General features: G+C 29.5%; 1 protein-coding gene across 1 annotated transcript; it reads left to right on the forward strand.

Moving 5' to 3' along the window:
- Positions 1-7861: 7861 nt before the first annotated feature.
- Positions 7862-16295, forward strand: HEXO1 (beta-hexosaminidase 1). Its single transcript, XM_088112452.1, has 15 exons — positions 7862-8325; positions 8460-8534; positions 9097-9132; positions 9670-9781; positions 9871-9941; positions 10031-10161; positions 10634-10650; positions 10823-10871; positions 11386-11486; positions 12910-12969; positions 14022-14055; positions 14776-14874; positions 15188-15247; positions 15337-15587; positions 15993-16295. Exons 1-15 carry the CDS (start codon positions 7927-7929, stop codon positions 16163-16165), a joined length of 1668 nt encoding a protein of 555 aa, XP_087968578.1. The 5' UTR covers positions 7862-7926; the 3' UTR covers positions 16166-16295.
- The last annotated feature ends 4159 nt before the right edge of the window (positions 16296-20454 follow it).

A 20454-nucleotide genomic window follows, 5' to 3' on the forward strand; every position in this document is an offset into this window, starting at 1 on the left:
AAAAAAAATGATAAATAAACAAGAGAGTCTGTGACATGAGATCCGATAGGCGCGTGTACCACGCAGGTCATATTTCGGCACTTTCCGACACGCGTTGCGGTTTCATTGGGCAGTGCTGAAAATTCGCGCGTGTAATGGGGATTTATATCGTTACGCGTGGACGGCTAAGATTCCTTCAGCGCAAGATCTTTTAATATGGCTGCTTTACTGGAGTAGGTTCAATCTGAACCGGTGGGGCCCGATTTGCGTAGTGTCCGGTTTCGGCATAGAGATGTGTATGAAAGATTTACCGTGCAGTCACATCCACAGCAATTGGAGAGTATTGGCTAATGGCGTTTTGACACGTGGCGAGTTTATGTGATAATACTGAATAACGTTATATCACACTTTTAAACACACAATATAAAAATAAAATAATTATATAAATATAAACTTTTATACTTAAAAAAAAAGTAAAAAATAAGAAAAATTAGTGTAAATTAATGTAAAAAATTTATATATATGTCAAAAGTATATTTTTCTTTCTTATTATACGACATGACATTGGTTGCATTGAGTGGAAGAGAATATGCAATTATGTGTAGACAGTGTTATTGTTGTCATGTCAGATTATGTGTGATGTATAGTAATGAAATTGATGTGTGGTTAGTGGATTTTGAGGCCCACTTTGAATCGTGTGGAGTTGTTATTTTTATTTTTTTAATCTGTCTTAATTAGATTATGTATTTTTAAAAAAATAACACATTTTATTCTAACAGTAGTCTCAAACTACGTTAAATTAAGAGCACGTGGTGCAAAAATAATGTGTTGATGTGTGTTTCTCATGCAGAAAGAATGTGTTGAAATTTCTAAAGTGAATATCCTTAAAGTCAGTCACCATATTTTATCTTCAATTTTTTATATTAAGATAATATATTAATTTAATTAATAATATATTAATAATCCAATGTAATTAATAATATATTAATTTAATTAATAATCCAATTTAATCATATTCACTAGTCATTATTTTGAACTAAATTATTATAAATTTAGTTTTTTAATTTTAAAATTTTTATAAAATTATGTGTATTTTAATTGAATATTAATATACAAAATTGTTTATATTATATCAAATTATTATATAAAAATAATAACTTATTTAATATTTTTTAGATGACTATTTGAGAGAAAACATTTTTTTTAAACTAAAATATGTTTATTATATTTTTTTAAATTATTTTATTTTTAAATTTAAATAAATTCAACATATATATTATATTTTTAACTTTTCAAAGTAATAAAATTATATATCTAATGATTACAATAAAAATTTATTTTAAATAGTTTTTTATAAAAATTAACATTTATGTATTTATATTTAAAGAAAAAAGATAATATTAAAATATTATGTAAAACTTGAAAATTAAAATATTAAATAAAAATTATCAAATAAATAAAATAAATAATTTAAAATAAACTAATTTAATTATGAAGAATAATTGTATTCTAACATCTGTAGGTGGTGAAACTTAAAAAAAAAGTCTTCTATAACATAAATAAAAAATAAATAAAACTTGATTTTAAAAATATTAAATAAGAGAAGTAAATAATGTCACATCACCACTATTTATTTTATCAAAACACTCCAGTGAATAATGTACATCACACATCAGCATATTCTCTCTGTAGCACGTGACCTTAATTTAAAGCTATCTGAGACCAGTTAACAGGTAGGATAAAATGTGTTTATTTTAAACCAATTGAGACAGATAAAAGAATAAGGACCGAATTGAGATTTTTATACAAAAATAAGACTAAAAGAGAATTTAAACCTAAAATAAATTAGTTCGAAAGTTTGAAAATTTGATTATAAAATTCAATCCATTTTTAATTAATAAATAATATAATGCGATTTATTTTTTAAGACTAATATCAAGACCAATTTAAAGGATCAGATAATATCATTAGTAGATTTATATGACATGGCATCCCCATCCATCATTGATGGTTTTTTGTTTGAATCACATTTGTCAAACATCAAACCTATTCAATATTGTGACATAAATAACAATAATAATATGGAAAAATAATAATTAAATTTAAATGTTTTAAATTTTGAGATGAAACAATATAAAATCTTTAATTACATTTAAGACAAATAAAGAAAAAAAAAAGTTTACAGACAGTCTCTCTCTCTCATCAGTCCTTTGTAAATACTTTATTGCTAAATTTTATATATTAAAAACTTAGCATTTTTTTGGCATATATGAAAAATAAAAATAGTAATTATAAAAAGACAAAAAAATATTATATTTAATATTTGCCATTGCTTCATCATGTTAAAATACGGAAAAATACGAAACTTGTGTAAAAAGTGTTTCTTTGTAAGAGTAAAAAATGATTATTTTTATAGAAGGGAAAAGGACAGCACTTTTATCTATTCGGTATATATATTTATATATATATATATATATATATATATATATATATATATATATATATATATATTTTGGAGGAGTTATATTATCTTTCACATGTATAACTTTTATTCTTTTTTATATACTAATATAAGAAGAAAATATTTTCTTCTTTTTATTTTTTATTTATCAAATAATCAAAATATATGTCACTTTTCTAAAAAAACTTTCTGTCTTTTTTTCATTTTTTTTTTCCTGTCCATTCATTTTTTTTTTCATTAACTTGTTAACAGTAACGTTTATTTAAAAGTAAAATAATATTTGAAAATATGCAATAAGAACATCTAGGAACCGTGTTTGTTTGGATTTGTTCCTTATCAAGTTATTGTGTGGGTTTGATTCGTTTTTACGTGCAAAAAGTGCTTACTGTAATATATTTTTTTTGGTATAACAAACACACCATATCTGGTAAAAAGGGAAATTCAAATCTTTATTTATTTTAGATGAACCTAACTGTCTTTTGAGTGTGGGAATGGTATACATCCTCCTCAATGCAGTGATTTGAAATATACTGTTTAACATTAAATTTAAGAAAAAAATTATGAGTAATTTAATTATTGTATTTTTTAGATGATTTATGTTGGTCCAATTTGTCTAAAATAGTTTCTAGAATTAATTATATCATTTTTATTCGAGATAAAATATCTCTTTAGTTTTAAATAACTTGTGATCTACACTTGTTTTCATGCTGAATTGGAAAAATATCCATTTTCAGGACTTCTAAAATACGAGTTAAAATGAAAGAAAAATAAAATAAAATATTCTTGCAACTGTGTTAGGACATTTATAACAAATTGAATAAAAAAATGTAGATATAAAGAACTCACAGACGTAGATTTAAAATATAAATTAATATTTAAAAAATTAATATGTTTGACATCCTTAAAATTTTATACTTTGATGATGATCTGCTGCTGCAAACGTATATTTATATTATATCTATTTAAATAATTTTACAATAAAAATTTAGAATATCTTGATAATAGAAATCATACATATGAAATTTAGTAAAATGTTCTTGTTAAAATACGTTAACATGACGACAACAAAAAGAAAATCAACATTTTAAATAAGACCATAAATTATAAAAATAAAAAGTTATTTTCTTGTTTTGAAAATATATACTTTTATTAACAATAACATTAATGAAATACTTTAAATAAAAATCATTGAATACTCTTCAAATATGTAACCCATTTAAAGCTAAAAAAATTAAATTAAGATATCATATAATAATTAATATAAATTTGATTCTATAGTTAAACTTCTACCTATGATGTTTCTTTTGGACTCCTCAGAATTTTTCATTTTCTAAGCTCTTCTCTTTCTAGAACTCTTTGCCTTAAACTCTTCTCTGCCTTCTCTCTAAATTTTCAGCTCTCTGAACCGTTCAATCTTGGGTTGGAAGGTGCTTAGATGTTCACCACACCGAACGCTTCCTTTTGAACCGATCGTATTTTCGTTTGGACCGATAAGTCGTTTTTCCTTCTCTTTCACTATCTTCGAACCCAGAGCATGCAACATTATTGGTTGTATGTTACTAGGGGATTTCGTTTTCCTATTTCTGCCAAATCAAGCTCTAAGAGCTGTTGCTGTCACCACTTTGGTGGTTTGTAGGGTTTGGATTGAGTTCGCGTGTGTGGGATACCAAAAAGGGGAGTCCTTGTGAGTTAGTTATATTTTAGGAGTTGTATGATTGGCCTGTTTAATTTATTTTGAGTGGTTTATTGTTACACTATATTTTGGGGGGAGCATGTTTTAAATTGCACCCGTTGAATATGTGAAATTTGTGTAACCATGATTTGATGATTTTGATTTGACTTGGATATATTTGTTGGTTGCACTTGCTTTGTTGGAGAGGCTTGGAGTATGTAATGTTGGTCGTATGGTTACTAAGTAGGTGCACAGGTACTGTTTTAGGTTACTGTGAGGTATTGAAGTTAAGTAATTTGAAGTATAGAACACCGTAGGACAGTTTGGATGACTTAGATAAATCAATTGTGACTTGTTGAGAGTACTGTGTTGGTAGGATAGAGGAATCTTAAAAACCTGAGTTGGCACGTCCCTGATCATAGAGCAGTCCTGGTTTGATCCAGTCAGTTGTAACTAAGTATAGTTTCCTCTTAGTATATTTGTAAGTAAGCGTTCGGTCTAAGTATAGTTTCCTCTTTTATGTTTCCTAAATAGTTAGTTAATATATTCTATAATATTTAAAGTCGTAGACTTTATCGTTATCCTTCATTGAAAATAAGTGTGGTGTAATTGTACATATATATATATATATTCTCCTTCATTCTTAATATAAGTTCAGTAGCGTTCGGTCCAAGTAGTGCTCGGTTTTGAACCAAGCGCTCGGTCTTTATAGTGGTTGGTCTTTAACCAAGCGCTCATTATTTTATTATACCCCATTGTGTACTCTATTTGAACTAAGAGTGATCGGTCTAAGTCAATAGTATACGGTTAAATCTTGTAGGGTTTGGTTTAATTTCTCAGTTCCATCAATAGTTATTATGATTTAGGTTAAGCCTACAATCTATGTAATCTTTAGTATTCGGTACATCCTTAGGAGTTCGGTCTAGTAAAATACTGTTTTGTAGTAACTGTTGAGTAACAAGTAAACGTCTAATTATTATCACGAGTATTAAGCTCATGATAAGTCTTATCTGAAATGGATCGTTCGGTCTTGTTCGGTGTATAAGTGGAAGACAGCTCAGTCTTACACTAAGTGTTCAGTTGTGTTAGTCTAGAAAGCATTCGAATCGTTCGGTCTTGTCTCTAGGGTGGATGTTATTGTTCAGTTTTGGCTTTCAGATGGGATCTGTTTCTATTGTTTCTGTTTGATTGTATTGATGAATAATTATGATGGTATATGAATGGAATAGTATGGGAATGAAAGAGTATTCCAGGGAGGAATATCTCATGATTGGTTATTGAATGATAGAGTATGAATGTGGTTATGCTTAGTTGGCGTTTATCCTGATATTATGTGATTACTCATTTTCAAGTAGAGAGGAGTAAGTCATGTATGATAATGGCAGGAGGTCCTAGTCCATAAGATGAATTTGGACGGAACGGACTAACCTCGAGTGGCAGCTGTTGAGGGCATCCCAGCTATTACATCACCCGGGTGCAAAAACGTCGTAGCTACACAGAATTCATACAGTCCGGGCAGTCAGAGTAAAGTGGTCGGTCATTGTATGCTTTGACGTGTAATTTTGATTGGAAGTGTTTGGATTGGATGTTACATAATTGTATATTGAATTATATCAGATTTATGTGAAATATAGGTTTTACTTAATTAATTAAATTACATAAGCTTACCCTGTTTTTCTATCTTGTCTGTATTGTCTGTTTGGTTGTTTTTTCATGTTGCAATGATCATCCTGTGGATATGAGCAGAAGGAGAAGAGTTGCTAGAAGAGGCTCTGGAAGAAATGGAAGTGAAAGTGAAACCATAGGACCGTTCGGTCATTAGATTGAGTTTTATTTTGTATAACCGATCAGTATGAGCGTAGTTTTGGTAATTGTTCGGTTTAGACTGGGTTTTGTAAATCTTAAAGTCTGTAATATTTTTGTAAGGTCGTTCGGCCATGAATGCACCCCTTTGCTTTCAGAACTGAACTGTAATATTGTTAATATGTGAATATTCTATGGTATGGTTTATACTATATTTTTGGGATGTTACAGAAATATACATTATTGCGAAATTTTCTGATGAAAAAAATTCATCAATAACTGGAAAAATGGCAAAAAAGTTCTCACTCTTTTCATCGATAGAATTTTCTTTAGTAATATATTCCTCATTTATCGACGAATTTTACTGGTGGATAAGTAATATATGACGGATTTTACTAACAGAAAAATTTATCGGTAAGTAAAAATATACATTATCAATAAATTTTTTCCTTGATAATAGTTTTGTTGGTAAAATAAAATTAAAATTTTATCGATAAAACACGTTGGTAATACAAATTTGCCGAAAAAAATATTTTTATCAATAAAATTCTGTCAATAATTTTAAAAAATTTTATAATAATTTTCATTTAAATTTGTCAAAAATGAAAATATGACGGAAAATGTTTAACTATCTTTTATCACCACTTTAATACCATTTTAAAGTAAAAATCGTTATATATAAATAAATAGTTTTTTTATTTAAAATTTGGAGTTGGTTACACATTAAAATTCTATTTTATCTTTTTCTTGCATAAATTATTGTTGTTTTTTATCAAATACATCTAAATTCATTTTACCATATTCGTCCGTTCAAAATTAATTACAAATTTTAGAATGAATACGTTTTTCTTTAATATAATCATGTGATAAATGATAACTATGACATTTCATACCCACCAAAACCATCTAAAAGGGGTTTTGGAAAAATGAACCCAAACAATTAAAAGACTTATTATATATGTAGGTTAGTTTAGAAGGTAACATAGTAAGCAACTTATTATGATTATTCTAAACTTTACAGAAATAAAAGTTTGATTTATATGACATAGTAGAATTTATTATATCGAGAAGTGACATAATAAATTTAAGGGTTAAATATGTTTTTAGTTTCTAAACTATTGGTTGTTTCTGGTTTTCGTCCCTATTTCAAAATAAAGTACAATTTGGTCCTCATTCTTTTCGAAACGTTCGTTTTAGTCCTCGAAAACTAAACTGTTTAAAAATTTGGTCCTCATTTAGCAACAAATGAGGACTAAAACCAAAATTTCGAGGACTAAAACGAACGTTTCGTAAAGAATGAAGACCAAATTATACCTTACGAGGAACGAAAACCAGAAACGGCCAATAGTTTAGCAACTAAAAACATATTTAACCCTAAATTTAATATGTACGCAAGGCACAGCTTATTATGTTAGGGAAACACAAAATTAATATAATATATTTTATCTTTATTAAAAATATGTCATCATACAATTTATTATATTCGGTGAGCATAATAGTTAAAAAGAGACATGACTTCCCTTTTCATTTGAATTTTGGAATAAATATCTTTGTTTTCTATATTTATGTTTTATTTATCTTTTCACGTTTTTAATGTTTGGATCTCAAATCAATTAAATGAAATAATTAAGATCAATGATTTTAAACGACATTATTAAGATCAATGGTATAATTTATTTTGGAATTTTGTTCATTATGATTTTATTTTTAAAATACATCTCGAAAACTGAAAAATAAAATATTTAAATTATATTTTACCTCGATTTTATGTAAAACTTAATCTGACAAAAAATACCTTAATGAAAATATGTTTGTTCTACACACATACAGATGTTTTTCTTGCCTTTGAATGAAGAAGATGGTAAAACCCTGCAGTAAAGAAAAAGAAAATCGTAAAGAACAGGGAAAAAGGTTGTAACTTGCGACACTCTTGTTTATCGACCGATGTCAAACATAGATTCTCCAAATAAATAGAAATTCCTCTTTCTCAATCACTCAGCTTCACTTCACCATGTTTGTTTCTTCTTCTTCTCCTCTTCTCATTCTTTTCTTCATTTCCTTCGCTGTTTCAGTCAGTTCAGTTTCTGTGCGGCGAGGGACCCCACTTGACATTACTTCGGAGCAATCCGATGAAACCCCCACTTACCTATGGCCACTTCCGGCAGAGTACACTTCTGGCAACGAGGCTCTTGATGTTGATCCTGCACTCAAGCTCACCGTCGCCGGAAACGGTGGCGGCTCCGTCGTTCTGAGAGCGGGGTTTGATCGGTACAGAGGGATCGTATTCAAGCACACTGGATTGGGATCGGGGTTTAGTTTTATAAGAAAGCTGAGGGAGCGGTTGGTGTCGTCTGTTTCGGCATACGATGTTGACACATTGAACATCACCGTCCATTCAGAAAACGAGGAGGTTGGTGCCGTGGTTTGGAATTTTTTGATTGGGATAACTTAAGTTCATGCAGTGAGGGTTGATAATTGCTTGGTTAGTCAACGTGGGAACTTCAACTGGGTGATGACTATTCTGTTCTGTTTTTCTCTTTGCAGCTTCAATTTGGAGTGGATGAAAGCTATACCCTGCTGATTCCCAAAGCCAAGGATTCTTCCCAAGTTACAATTGAGGTGAGCTCCATTGTTGGATTTGGATATTTGATTCTAATTTGTTTCGTTTTTTTTTTGGAATTTGGAATTGGAATTGCTTGTTTGTTACAATACAACTTCTTGGTTCTTTGTTCATCCAGTCAATGTAATGCTTAGTTTATAGTTTAAGTACCTTTGGAAAATTCTGTCTGAAAAAAGTTGGATGACTCTGAAGTATGTTTCGTTTATTTTCTCAGTGCGAAAAGTTGAATTGAAGTTGGTTTTCAGCTTTAGTTTTTCTCTTTCCATCTTTTTTTTTTCCTTTTTGAGGGACCTTCCTACTTTCCCGTACTGGAAACAATTCAAGCAAGCTCTTTTGTTTCTTTCTATGATTACAGTATGACACATTTCTTGTGTACTGCCCAAACTCATCAAAGCTTTTTGTTTTGTAAAAGGAAAGAAAAACATATTGACTTAAAAGTAAAAAAAAAAAAAAAGATTGAGACAGAGTTGTGGTTGGATTATTGTATCTGGACTCAAAAAAACAAAGCAAATTATGCCATTTGTTAGTTAATCACCCTATTTTGTGATTTTGTCATTGCAGGCAAATACTGTTTATGGTGCATTGCGGGGATTAGAGGCATGTAAAGAGTTTGCTTGTGAATGAGCTCAAACTGTTTTTATTCTTCCATTTTCTTTTTACTTTATTTGGCGGCTTGAAGTGGAGTAGTGGTGGTGGGAAGAGATGGTAAGGAGGTGAAGGTTGATGAATAGAGACCAGTTAGTCCTTGTTTAGCACTTATTGGCTTGATTTGACATCTGGTTACTGGAGTCTGGAGTTGTAGATACCAGATATACCTGTTGTGACATGCTCTTTTTAAGATGATTTCTAACATATATTTCCATTTTCATATTTAGATATGTTTTTCTCCATAGGGTTGGCAAATCTATAGTCTGCCGTGTCCTTGTATATGAGATAAGATTTAATCAATTTTCTAGAATGTATTTTTTTTCGTATACCTTTACATTGTTGATCTTGGTATTGTGGAAACATAAACCCCTCTAACCTGTATATACGTTGGCATGCATGTAGTAAATTGCTCAAAGTCTCAGTTTATCTATTTTTTTACTGTGAAAATGAAAACTGAACTATTGTTGGCTTTGCATGGTGCACCAGACATTCAGCCAGTTGTGTTCTTTCGATTATACAACTAAAAAAGTAAAAATATACAAGGCACCTTGGTCCATCCAAGATAAACCTAGATTTGCATATCGTGGGCTTTTGTTGGGTGAGACTCAAGTTTTCAAATAGAAAATTTTTATTCTGCTAGCAGTTTTATACTATGACCAGCGGACAATGATACATGTTTTTTTGCAGATACATCAAGGCACTATTTACCAATTATTGTAATTAAGCAGATTATTGAATCTATGTCCTATGCTAAACTTGTAAGATATATGTTATATGCTTTATCAATTTTCTTCCTTGCTGTTTTTCTTTTCATGTAATGCTGAATACAAAAATTTATGCTGCTTAGAATGTTCTACATTGGCACATCATAGATGAGGAGTCATTTCCGCTGGAGGTACCTACATATCCAGACTTGTGGAAAGGTTCATATACTCGGTGGGAACGTTACACAGTTGAAGATGCATATGAAATTGTCAAGTAAGACTTTTTCCAAATTAATTGTTGTTTTTATAATCTTCCTGTTTTAGTCGCAATTTTCCTGGGGAATGAAAAATTACCAAAGAATGAGCACGTTGAAGTAAATTATCTGTCTAACCTTTGATAGAATCATCTTTTGCTCAAACTGTCCAGTTGTAAGTAATTTTGCTAACACAATCTTTCAATTTTAAGCATGTCACTTTTCCAGGACAAGCAATTTTGAACTGGAAATAGTTTATTGTAGAATTTAATTTTTAAATGAGCAGAGGGGACAAGAAAGGCTATCATGGGGGTGGGGAAATATGTGACTAAAATCCCAAAATAATATTATAATGGCCTTGTCAATAGATATGTGTAATGCCTTTCCTTTCATTGAATTGTTAGCTTCCGGTTACCATCTGAGTTTGGTTTCTTAATTAACATTGATAAATGTTGTGTTTTCTTTTCTTTTACATGGTACGTTGATATAAAGCTTCGCCAAAATGAGAGGTGAGGTATCTTCAAATTCCTCTTCCAAAGTTCCGGCTACATAACATCTTTATGTTGATTTTTTATGGTTTTCTTTTACTTTTTGCTCTTTCATCTTCTTATGCAAAATACAACTATAAAAATAAAAGTGAATCTGCATGCTTTTATTGAATATTTGTATGATTGATTGCAGGTATAAATGTGATGGCGGAAGTGGATGTCCCTGGTCATGCAGAATCATGGTAAAAAACATGCCTTAGTCGTTTTTCTTTGTTAAGTATGACCTGATAGTATTATAATAATTGGCTTTGTTACTTTCGCACGTGAAGACCCAAGGAATTTATTTTACTTCTCAAAATTTGTCACTTGTATTTCTTTTAAGAAAGATTTGGGCACAAAAAGGTTTATTTTAGCTTGCAACCAGTAATTCCATTGGGTCGAGTGCCTCCATTGAAGTAAGTTTGGTGTTGAATATAGGTAGGCACTAAACTCTGTTGCTCCAATGACTGACACATGCTAGGATTGACACTGGCTATTTATTTATTTTTTGTTTATTTTAGCAAGCCATTGCTATTTTTTTTTTCTATTTCATATTTGCTTCATCTGGTTATTAGCTGGATTCTTATTCATTATTTTTTGTGAAGTTGAAATTTAATCAATTAGTCGTGTGACTTCAATTGTTACTCCAGCAATTTAACATTTCTATTTTTTGCTGGCAAGTAGCATGCATAACACAGTTCTTTTTATTTCATATAGGGGTGCAGGATATCCTGATCTTTGGCCATCACCTAGCTGTAGGGAGCCACTTGATGTTTCAAAGAATTTTACTTTTGATGTCATTTCTGGTATTCTGACAGGTTAAGCTCCTATGAAACCTTAAGCCCCATACTTGTTCAGTTCTTGGGATTTTTTTTCTTAAATATATAAACTTTTACCCCTATTGAACATCATTTTGTCTTCTTGAAATCATGATAAGCACTATATTGAGAAGATTATACCACATACAACTTGAATATGTCAATAATGCTAGTTATGTAGCATGCTTAGAGTCTATTAGAGACACCATTTAATATTCAATTAAGTATATCTTTCCTCATTTATTTTAAAAGTCTTTGATAATTTTCATCTTCTATTTTGACCTGACGGTGTTGGGTTTTTGAATTGTTACCTTGTAAATGCACTTGTCAAAATGCATTATTTGAAACAACTTCGAGGTACTATTGTTTAATTTGAGAGTGAAGAAGGATACTAAAATTGTTGTTTGCTGATTTTAAGGGTCGAAATAAGGGATTCATGATACCAAATTACCAATCATGGATAAAAATGTATGACTATACAACAACGATAATGCACTGTTTGCAATATTATCTGATTTATAATATTTTCTGGATACAATGTTAGACATCTATATTTAATAAAATACTAAGATTATTTCTTTTTTTTCTTAACTTTTTACGTGCATAGATATTTTGACTGTGAAGTAAATAAATAATAAAAATAGTTATTATTATTGATATCACACCTACATGTTTTCACAAAATTCAACTCTTATTACTTTGTTGCGTATCCTTTACTAGTAAAAAGAAAATTAGTCCAAAGCTTTTGTTTTTAACCATGTTTAATGGCGTTGTATGATGGATATAGCCTACCCCACCTAGAGGGATAAGACTTAGCTATTATTGCTGTTTTTGTTGTATTTACTCTGATGCTGCTAGGTACGGTGATTCAGAAGAGTTGCGTAGGTCTTCACCAGAGTGTCATACTATCATAGCTATAATTAAGATTTTTTCCTTGCAGATTCTCTTGAAATTACAAGTTTAGTTTTCTTTTTCCAATTTGTCTGTTTTTTTACTTTTTATTTTTATTTTTATGTAGCACCCTCTTTAATTTCAAAAGTTTAATCTAGTCTTGTGGAAGTGGGAAACAATATATTGCCTGTCTCTTTATGTTTTCTTCATTTTTCTTTTATTGTTTGTTTGAGCATTATTAAAACACGTATCCGTCCACTCATGGGTATTTATTCTTTTTTCTTCTGCCACTTAATCTTATCCTTGATTCATCTTGCTGTATTACTAGTATTATGCGGTTTGTTAAAACCATCTCTTCCGAACATCTTCCCATATCTCCCCACTCATACCTTGTACTCTGAATTGTGTTTAGTAATTTTGTTCATCTTCTGTCTATGTTATCAACTGTGTCTAGTGTTTCTGTATTATGCTCCTATCTCACAAGTCTCTACACATAAAAATAACAATCCTTCTCTCTTTATGAATTTTGCAGATATTAGAACGATTTTCCCATTTGAGCTATTTCACTTGGGTGGTGATGAAGTTAATACTGGTCAGTCTAAGTGGTTTCTTTATTGCAACTTTCCAAATAATCAATTGAACTAAAAGCTAAATGCTTATAAATGAAGGAAATGGTTTTTTATCATTAGTACAACTTCAAGTTAATTACTGAAATGATAAATGCTAGTGAGAATGGAGTGCAATGGTGATAGAACTGATATACAGAAAGAACACTTTTATTACAATTGAACTCTAATCCCTTACCAATGCGACAGGGATTTAGAAACCAGAACAACAATTGTTATACAACAGACACCAATGAGGTGTTCAAGAGACCTCACTCTCCTTAGCCCTTCCAAACTCTCAACGAAAAACAGACCAGACCCCTTCCTAGCACCTAAACAGACTTTATAGAATGTCTGTTATCGTTATAAAATTATAACTGTATTAACTGTCTAGTTTCTTCCTTCTCCTATATACAATACCAAACCTATCAAATGGTTAAATGAGGCTGTTGGATACACTTACCACCAACTTTCCTCCTTGTTTGAAATCTACATTTTAAGGGTCCTGCATTACTATCTTCAATAATAATTTAAAAAAAACTGATAGTATGGATTGGTGCTTCTTTGCAAACTTGTGATTGTTATGATTTGATTTGTGCTAAAGTTACCTATGGATAAAGTAATCTAAGTTTAGATATTATGAGGGTTACAAGACCTGAAACATCTCTTGGAATTAATAGTGTTTTTTTTTTTTGGTCTTAGAAAGCCATGAAAGAGAAGTTTCCTCAGAATTGTTTTCATGCACTTATTTCTTCCAATATTTACAAACCTTGAGGGGGGTTGGGATTCATATTGCGAGAGGGCCTCTAGCAGTCCATAATTTCTGTTAGTTTATTTATCATCCAAGTTTGAAAAGGCCTCATGCTCCTTAATATGGTATTTTTGTCTATTCAGAAGTGGTCATGAGCTCGGCTTTGTAACATTTATTTTTTTATACCATAAAAGTATAATAAAAGTAGAATTTAAATTATTTTTGAAATGTTGAAAAATGTTTGTATCAACAATGCTAATTGATGAAAAATTATGTTTTATTTGACAGATTGCTGGCGTAGTACCCCTCATATAAAAGAATGGTATCAGCATTAACTTGTTAAACTCGTTTATTTACATTTCTTGATGACTTTTTTGTTTAGCCATTTATGTACAATTTTTCAACTCAACTAAAAACTTCTTATATATAAAGGATTTGGCAAATAATGTGCCTTGCAAAAATTATTTCATTCATAATCTTGTCGACTGAATTACTGTCTCTGTTATAGTTGTTAATCTTGGCCCGATTTCTGTCGCCATATGAGTGACTTCATTTGTCATTTTTTGCAATGAACTGAAATGTTTGGATTATTTGCTATGAAGATGTCATAAACCTATAATCCCAATTCCCAAAAGTTTGATTTTTAGTTGGAGATACATGAATAATTTTACATTATGTCTTCAACACACCCTCTGGGTTTGGAGTATGTACAAATGCGTAAGCCCAATTGCCTTGTGTTGAAATTCAACTTTTTATTACAAGGATCAAGAATGGAGCCAGCGACAAAAGACCTCTAGAACTATTAGTCTCAGAGTCTCTTACATGTCATGAGCCAACAATTGACTGGGGAACAGTTTAGTATTACTTTTTTAACCAGATCATTCATAAGAAATTTGCTACTCAAACTTTTGTTCCTTTTTCCCGTCTTCTCACACCATTTTTGGTACTGAGCATTGTGATGGTTGTCAATTGTCAATGTAAAGGCACTTCTTTTAGATTTTACATTTATATTCTGTATTTTGATCATTTACTCTGACTGCAGGCTTCAGAATCACAACATGACCGCTAGAGATGCCTATCAATATTTTGTACTGAAGGCTCAAGAGATTGCCGTTTCAAAAAATTGGAGTCCAGTGAATTGGTATGATCTATATATATATATATATATATATATATATATATGTATGTATGTATGTATGTATGTATGTATGGTATTATTATAACTCAAAAAAAGCTGATTTGTACCCTTAATTTGTCCTTAGCAGCTATTTCACCCTAGTATCACCTTTCTATCCTAATCCTTTCTTTCTGTTGAAATCATCAATATTTCAAAATTCAAAAGCCGACACTGGTTTGCATATGCATGGAACGGTATAGGTTAGCTAATCACTACGCAATTATTCTGTTTATTAAATGTTCTCAAAATATAGATACATTTTTTTGTGCAATTACAGGGAGGAAACCTTCAATACGTTTCCATCAAAGCTCCATCCAAAAACCATTGTGCACAACTGGTGAGTTTCCATCTGTGTAAGCAACTTTACTGTAGGACGAACCTCCAATGTCTCAGTTTCAGAATAAATTATTTCAAGTGATTCTGTAGGTTGGGCCCTGGTGTTTGTCCAAAGGTTGTTGCAAAAGGTTTCAGGTGCATTTACAGTAACCAGGGTGTCTGGTATCTTGACCATCTGGATGTACCTTGGGATGAGGTCTATACTGCTGAGCCACTAGAAGGAATACAAAAAGCTTCTGAACAAGAGCTTGTAATTGGAGGAGAAGTTTGCATGTGGGCCGAGACAGTTGATACATCCGATGTTCAGCAAACAATATGGCCTCGAGCTGCTGCAGCTGCAGGTTGGCAAATCTTGCTGATGCTAACATTCTTGTAGTGTACTTATAGTATTATTACTAACTCTTTCATATATGTCTTCCAACCTAGTAGTGGTTCTAAGGAAAATGTATCAGGTAATGAGCATCCTACTGTCATTTCCTGATATAATAACTGATTTTGTTCCAGAGAGTAGGTAGTAGAGATTTCAGTGTCCCTCTTCTATAAAATGAAAATTATGCCTCTCTTCTGTCTCTGTGTGTGTGTGTAAAGGTAACATACTCAAGCCATATGAAGTGCATTTTATATATTTGATTATTCATCCGATTTTCTATAGAGGTGCCTCTTCCTGTATCAAGTTTCCTTTTGATTGGAAAATGCTGGCTGCTGAACTTGATTATGCAAAACTAATTACTCCTTGTTTACCACAGAACGCTTATGGAGTCAGAGAGATTCTTCCTCAAAAAATGTTACCATAACTGCATTGCCTCGGTTGCAAAACTTCAGATGTCTGTTGAATAAACGAGGGGTTCCAGCTGCTCCTGTGAAGAATTTTTATGCTAGAAGGGCACCTGTGGGTCCAGGGTCATGTTATGAGCAATAATCCATATAATGATCCTTCTGTCGTGTGTAATCTGGTTGTTGATGCCAGAACTCTAATCTTCCGCCAACCCATATTGCAATGTAATTTACTGTTGAATTAAATAAATCATGTCCAGTTTACATTTTTTTAATTTGTTTATTCTGAAAGCAAATTATATACACTTGTTCTGAATGCTTGAGTTTGCTCAGTACCAAAAGCTTTTCAAAGATTTCAGCAACATCTAAACTTGGATTATAGAATCTTTAGTTTTAGCAGATGAAACCTGTTCGGTACCAAAAGCTCTTCAAAGATCTTAGCAACATCTAAACTTGGATTAGATTCTGTAATTTCAGCAGATGAAGCTTGTTCAGTACCAAAAGCTCTTCAAAGATTTAGCAAAATAAAAACTTGGATTATAATCTTTAATTTTAGCAGATGAAGCTGGATTTTATATGGTATAGTGAGTTAGCAAAATGGCTTGTCACTGACTATGCAAACTGCATATATATATATATATATATATATATATATATATATATATATATATAATTAGTTTATTTAGTTTTATAATAATTAGCATCAAAATGATACCAACAATGACTTCTAATTTATTAACAGATTAAAAATGATTGCACTAAGTAACTGACTAGTCAAACTTTGAATAAGTAACCAAACATTGATAATAAATAGAACTAGGTAACAGATTATTCAAACTTTGAATAAGTAACAAATTTGGTCAGATGTGAACTCATTAACTATAATTATTGTATACAGACAGACCATCAGCATTGTTACAGCCAAGCAGTATGCTTAATTTGCAGTAAATGCAAATTTAATGTTTCTTATGGAAAAGACAAAATCAGATTTTTTTTTTCCACAGCAAAAAATGCTAAACCTATAGTCCATTAAGATTCTTGTCCTGAATAATTTGGTTCCTTAATGTCATTTTGAAAATTGTCAAGTCAAAAAAATACACAAAAAGCAACCATTTAAGAATAACTATGCTAGATGAATATATTTATAATATTGTTTAAATATGACTTATATTTAAATGACTTAAAATTATATTTTATCTTTAATATCATGTATAAATGTCTTTCTTGTGTTGTTTTTGATATTTTTAATGTTATGTTTGAAGGATTAAATAATAATTTTTTAAAATTTGTTTTTCTTATTAATATCTTAATTAAGAAAAAATGTGTTACAATATAATGGTAATGGTATATAAATAATATTTATTTTTTCACTTATATATATATATATAATATTTTATTTTAGGTGTGAGCATGTAATAATTAAATTTTCTTAGTTATTTCATGTAATTTTATACGTATTCATCGGAGATTAAAATTATATTTACTATCTCTGTGAAAAGATGAATATGAACTTTTTCTAAATCATGGAAAATGGATACTATAGTATCCATTATGAGTATTCAAAACTTTTTGGTACAAAAAATTACAAATTTGTAGTTTTATTGATTAATTAGGGTTTAGATGAGTAGGAATAAGTGCTAATCTTTAAATACACATAAAACTGGTACCACTTTCATTATGCAACTTTTTTATTATTTGCCATTTATTTTCTGTCATAAACACGTTTCCATAATTTCTCTCTCAGTTTGGGAAGAATAATTATTTTAGGAACTCCAAATCATGTGAAATAAGTAATTTTGTTTTAGAAATCATTGTGCATGGGTAATTTGGCTTTTATTTATAAAGAATTTTAGTGATTTAATATTTTATTTTTATATATTTATTTACACTTTTTTATAATAGATATAATTTGCTTTTTAAGTGTATTTTTATCATGAATTTGATAATGTTCTATTTTTTGTTTTTTATTCCATTTTTCATATAAAATTCGATTAAAAAAATCTTGTTAATTTATTATTTTTAAATCTACTTAAATAAATAATAATAAAAATTTATTTTTAAATTTTTTTAAATTTATTGAATCATTCTTTTTCAAATCTATTTAAGTCAATAAAGTGTTGTTAGAAATTTTGAAGACAGAAGTTGTTAGTGAGGGAAGTTGCAGCATATTAATTAAGCAGCATCGAGCACACGTGAAGGAAGGAGGAGATGCAGTAAATCAGAGTAGATCAACATTTAAAGGAGTGTTTCACCAAATTGCCGGGGTTTGAAGGCAATGTGTGCTGCAGAATAACTGCACTTCTGACTCCAACAGAAACCACGTGTTTAGATTTATAACCTTCTTTTTGCATTTTCACAAACATGTTGTGATCATTAACTCTCCACGTAAACCTTTAACTTTTCTACCACTCTAGCTACTACCTTCTCCCATCTTAAATTCAAAAACTCATACTTAAATATCAATATGTTTAAATTTTATTTTAAAAGTGAGTTTTATACAAAGCTAGACTTAAAGTTTATTTTTTTAAGACAGTAAATACTTATTTATTATTTGTTAAACTTGATCTCAACTCTAAATGTGTATATTTTAATGTATAATAAGTGTGTTAAAGATTCATTTTCAAGAAGAATATGTTAATAAAATAAATTTAATTTTTTTAAGTGAGTTTGTTAGTTACGTAGTTTCAATCTATAAAGGTCAATATTTAGTGTGTGTTTTTATGGTTGAAATTCAATTCTCATGTAAAAATAGACAATAATATATAGTTTGATTTTACATTCACAAAATAAAACATCAAAGTTCATAAAAAAAGAGGTTTATCGATATTAGATTTATCGGCGGAGAATATTTATTAGAAAGACACAACGATAATGAAAAATGAATAATCATATAAAAGATTGATATAATTCTCAACCCAAAAGATAAATAAATTAATAAGTTTTCATCCTTATATGATATTTTATTTTAATTTTTCGTTTTTATCCAATATAAAATTTAGTCTTATATTCAAATTTTCAACTATCAAAATCTAACTTTTTGAAATATATAATAATATTAATAATTAGATTAAAAAACTTATGTCTAACTTTACGTTTTATATATCCATTAAACTCTTCACGTGCAAGACGATAATTTAGATGTTTAAAAGTGATAAAATCATAATTATTAATCATAATTAATGGTGAGTGAGCATTAATGTTTTGATAGGTTGACCATAGACCAATCCTAACATACTATAAGTAAGCATAAAGAGTGGCATAATCTAAGAACATAAGTGTGTAACCTAATTTGTGATAATATTTATATCTTGTAGTTTATTTACTTAAATAGGTAACATTCTTGTATGTTGGAGGGTTTGAAAATTAAGATGGCTCTGTGTTTTTGAAGTCATTTTCAGACATTGATTGGAGGTTGGTGTCCCTTTTAGGGTTCATTGTCTTGTCAACAATGCTGCACATTTTATATGTAACATGACAAACATGGCAATCAATTCTTCATAAGATGTTCCAAATGTTAGAAAATCAGACATCACTCTAACAACTTTAGTTAAAGCAATTAATTAATTAATTAATAAATTAATTAATTGGTGATGTCATCATCCAGTTATCCTAGGACCTGCTGGAGAGTAAATAATGATCCTAGCCTAATTAATTAAAACAGCAAGACTAATAGTAATCTGTCAAAAAATTAAGAAAAAAACGTATGATTATTATTTATTGGTGCATTCTTTTTGGCATTGTGTTCATATATGATTCTCAAATTTTTAATCTAATCTGATTGGAGGTTTTTCTATAAACAACTTAAGCAAACCTAATTAAACTATAATCAGGTTAGATTAAATTGGCTTATCAAATTAAATAATTAAAAATATATTATCACCTCGTTACTTTTAATAAAATAGAAAAACCTCATGATCAATTATATTTATTAATATTAATATAAGAAGTTAACAATACTCGAAACATAAAATAAATAATAATTCTTAAAATATATTAAGATATCAAAACAATAATTGTAAATCTATTTTACAACTCACTCAATACAATCCTAAAAATATATAAGGAATGACAAATGTTTACTTTAATATAATGCGTAATCTAAAATTAATTCATATACTCGCATAATTAAGTATAAAATAATTTATGTAACAAATTGTTCAAAAAAAAACTTGTATTACATGTTTATTATTTAATTATGTTTAGTTTGATTAATCGAACTCGAATTTAATAATCTCATTATGAAACTTAAATTTAATTGAGTACATTAAATAAAACCTAACATGATCCAATAATTAATCTAATTAACAAAAACATAGTTAGTTGGATTCACTAACTAACTATAACCAATTTATACCTGACTCATACCATACAAAGAAAAACATTAGTTAAAAACTAGATCAATGTAGAATTTTGTTTTGTAAACTCTTAATTTTC

Source organism: Vigna umbellata, chromosome 4, assembly GCF_029865625.1.
Source record: "Vigna umbellata cultivar VRB3 chromosome 4, Vumbellata_1.0, whole genome shotgun sequence".
In the NCBI taxonomy this organism is placed as follows: domain Eukaryota; kingdom Viridiplantae; phylum Streptophyta; class Magnoliopsida; order Fabales; family Fabaceae; genus Vigna; species Vigna umbellata.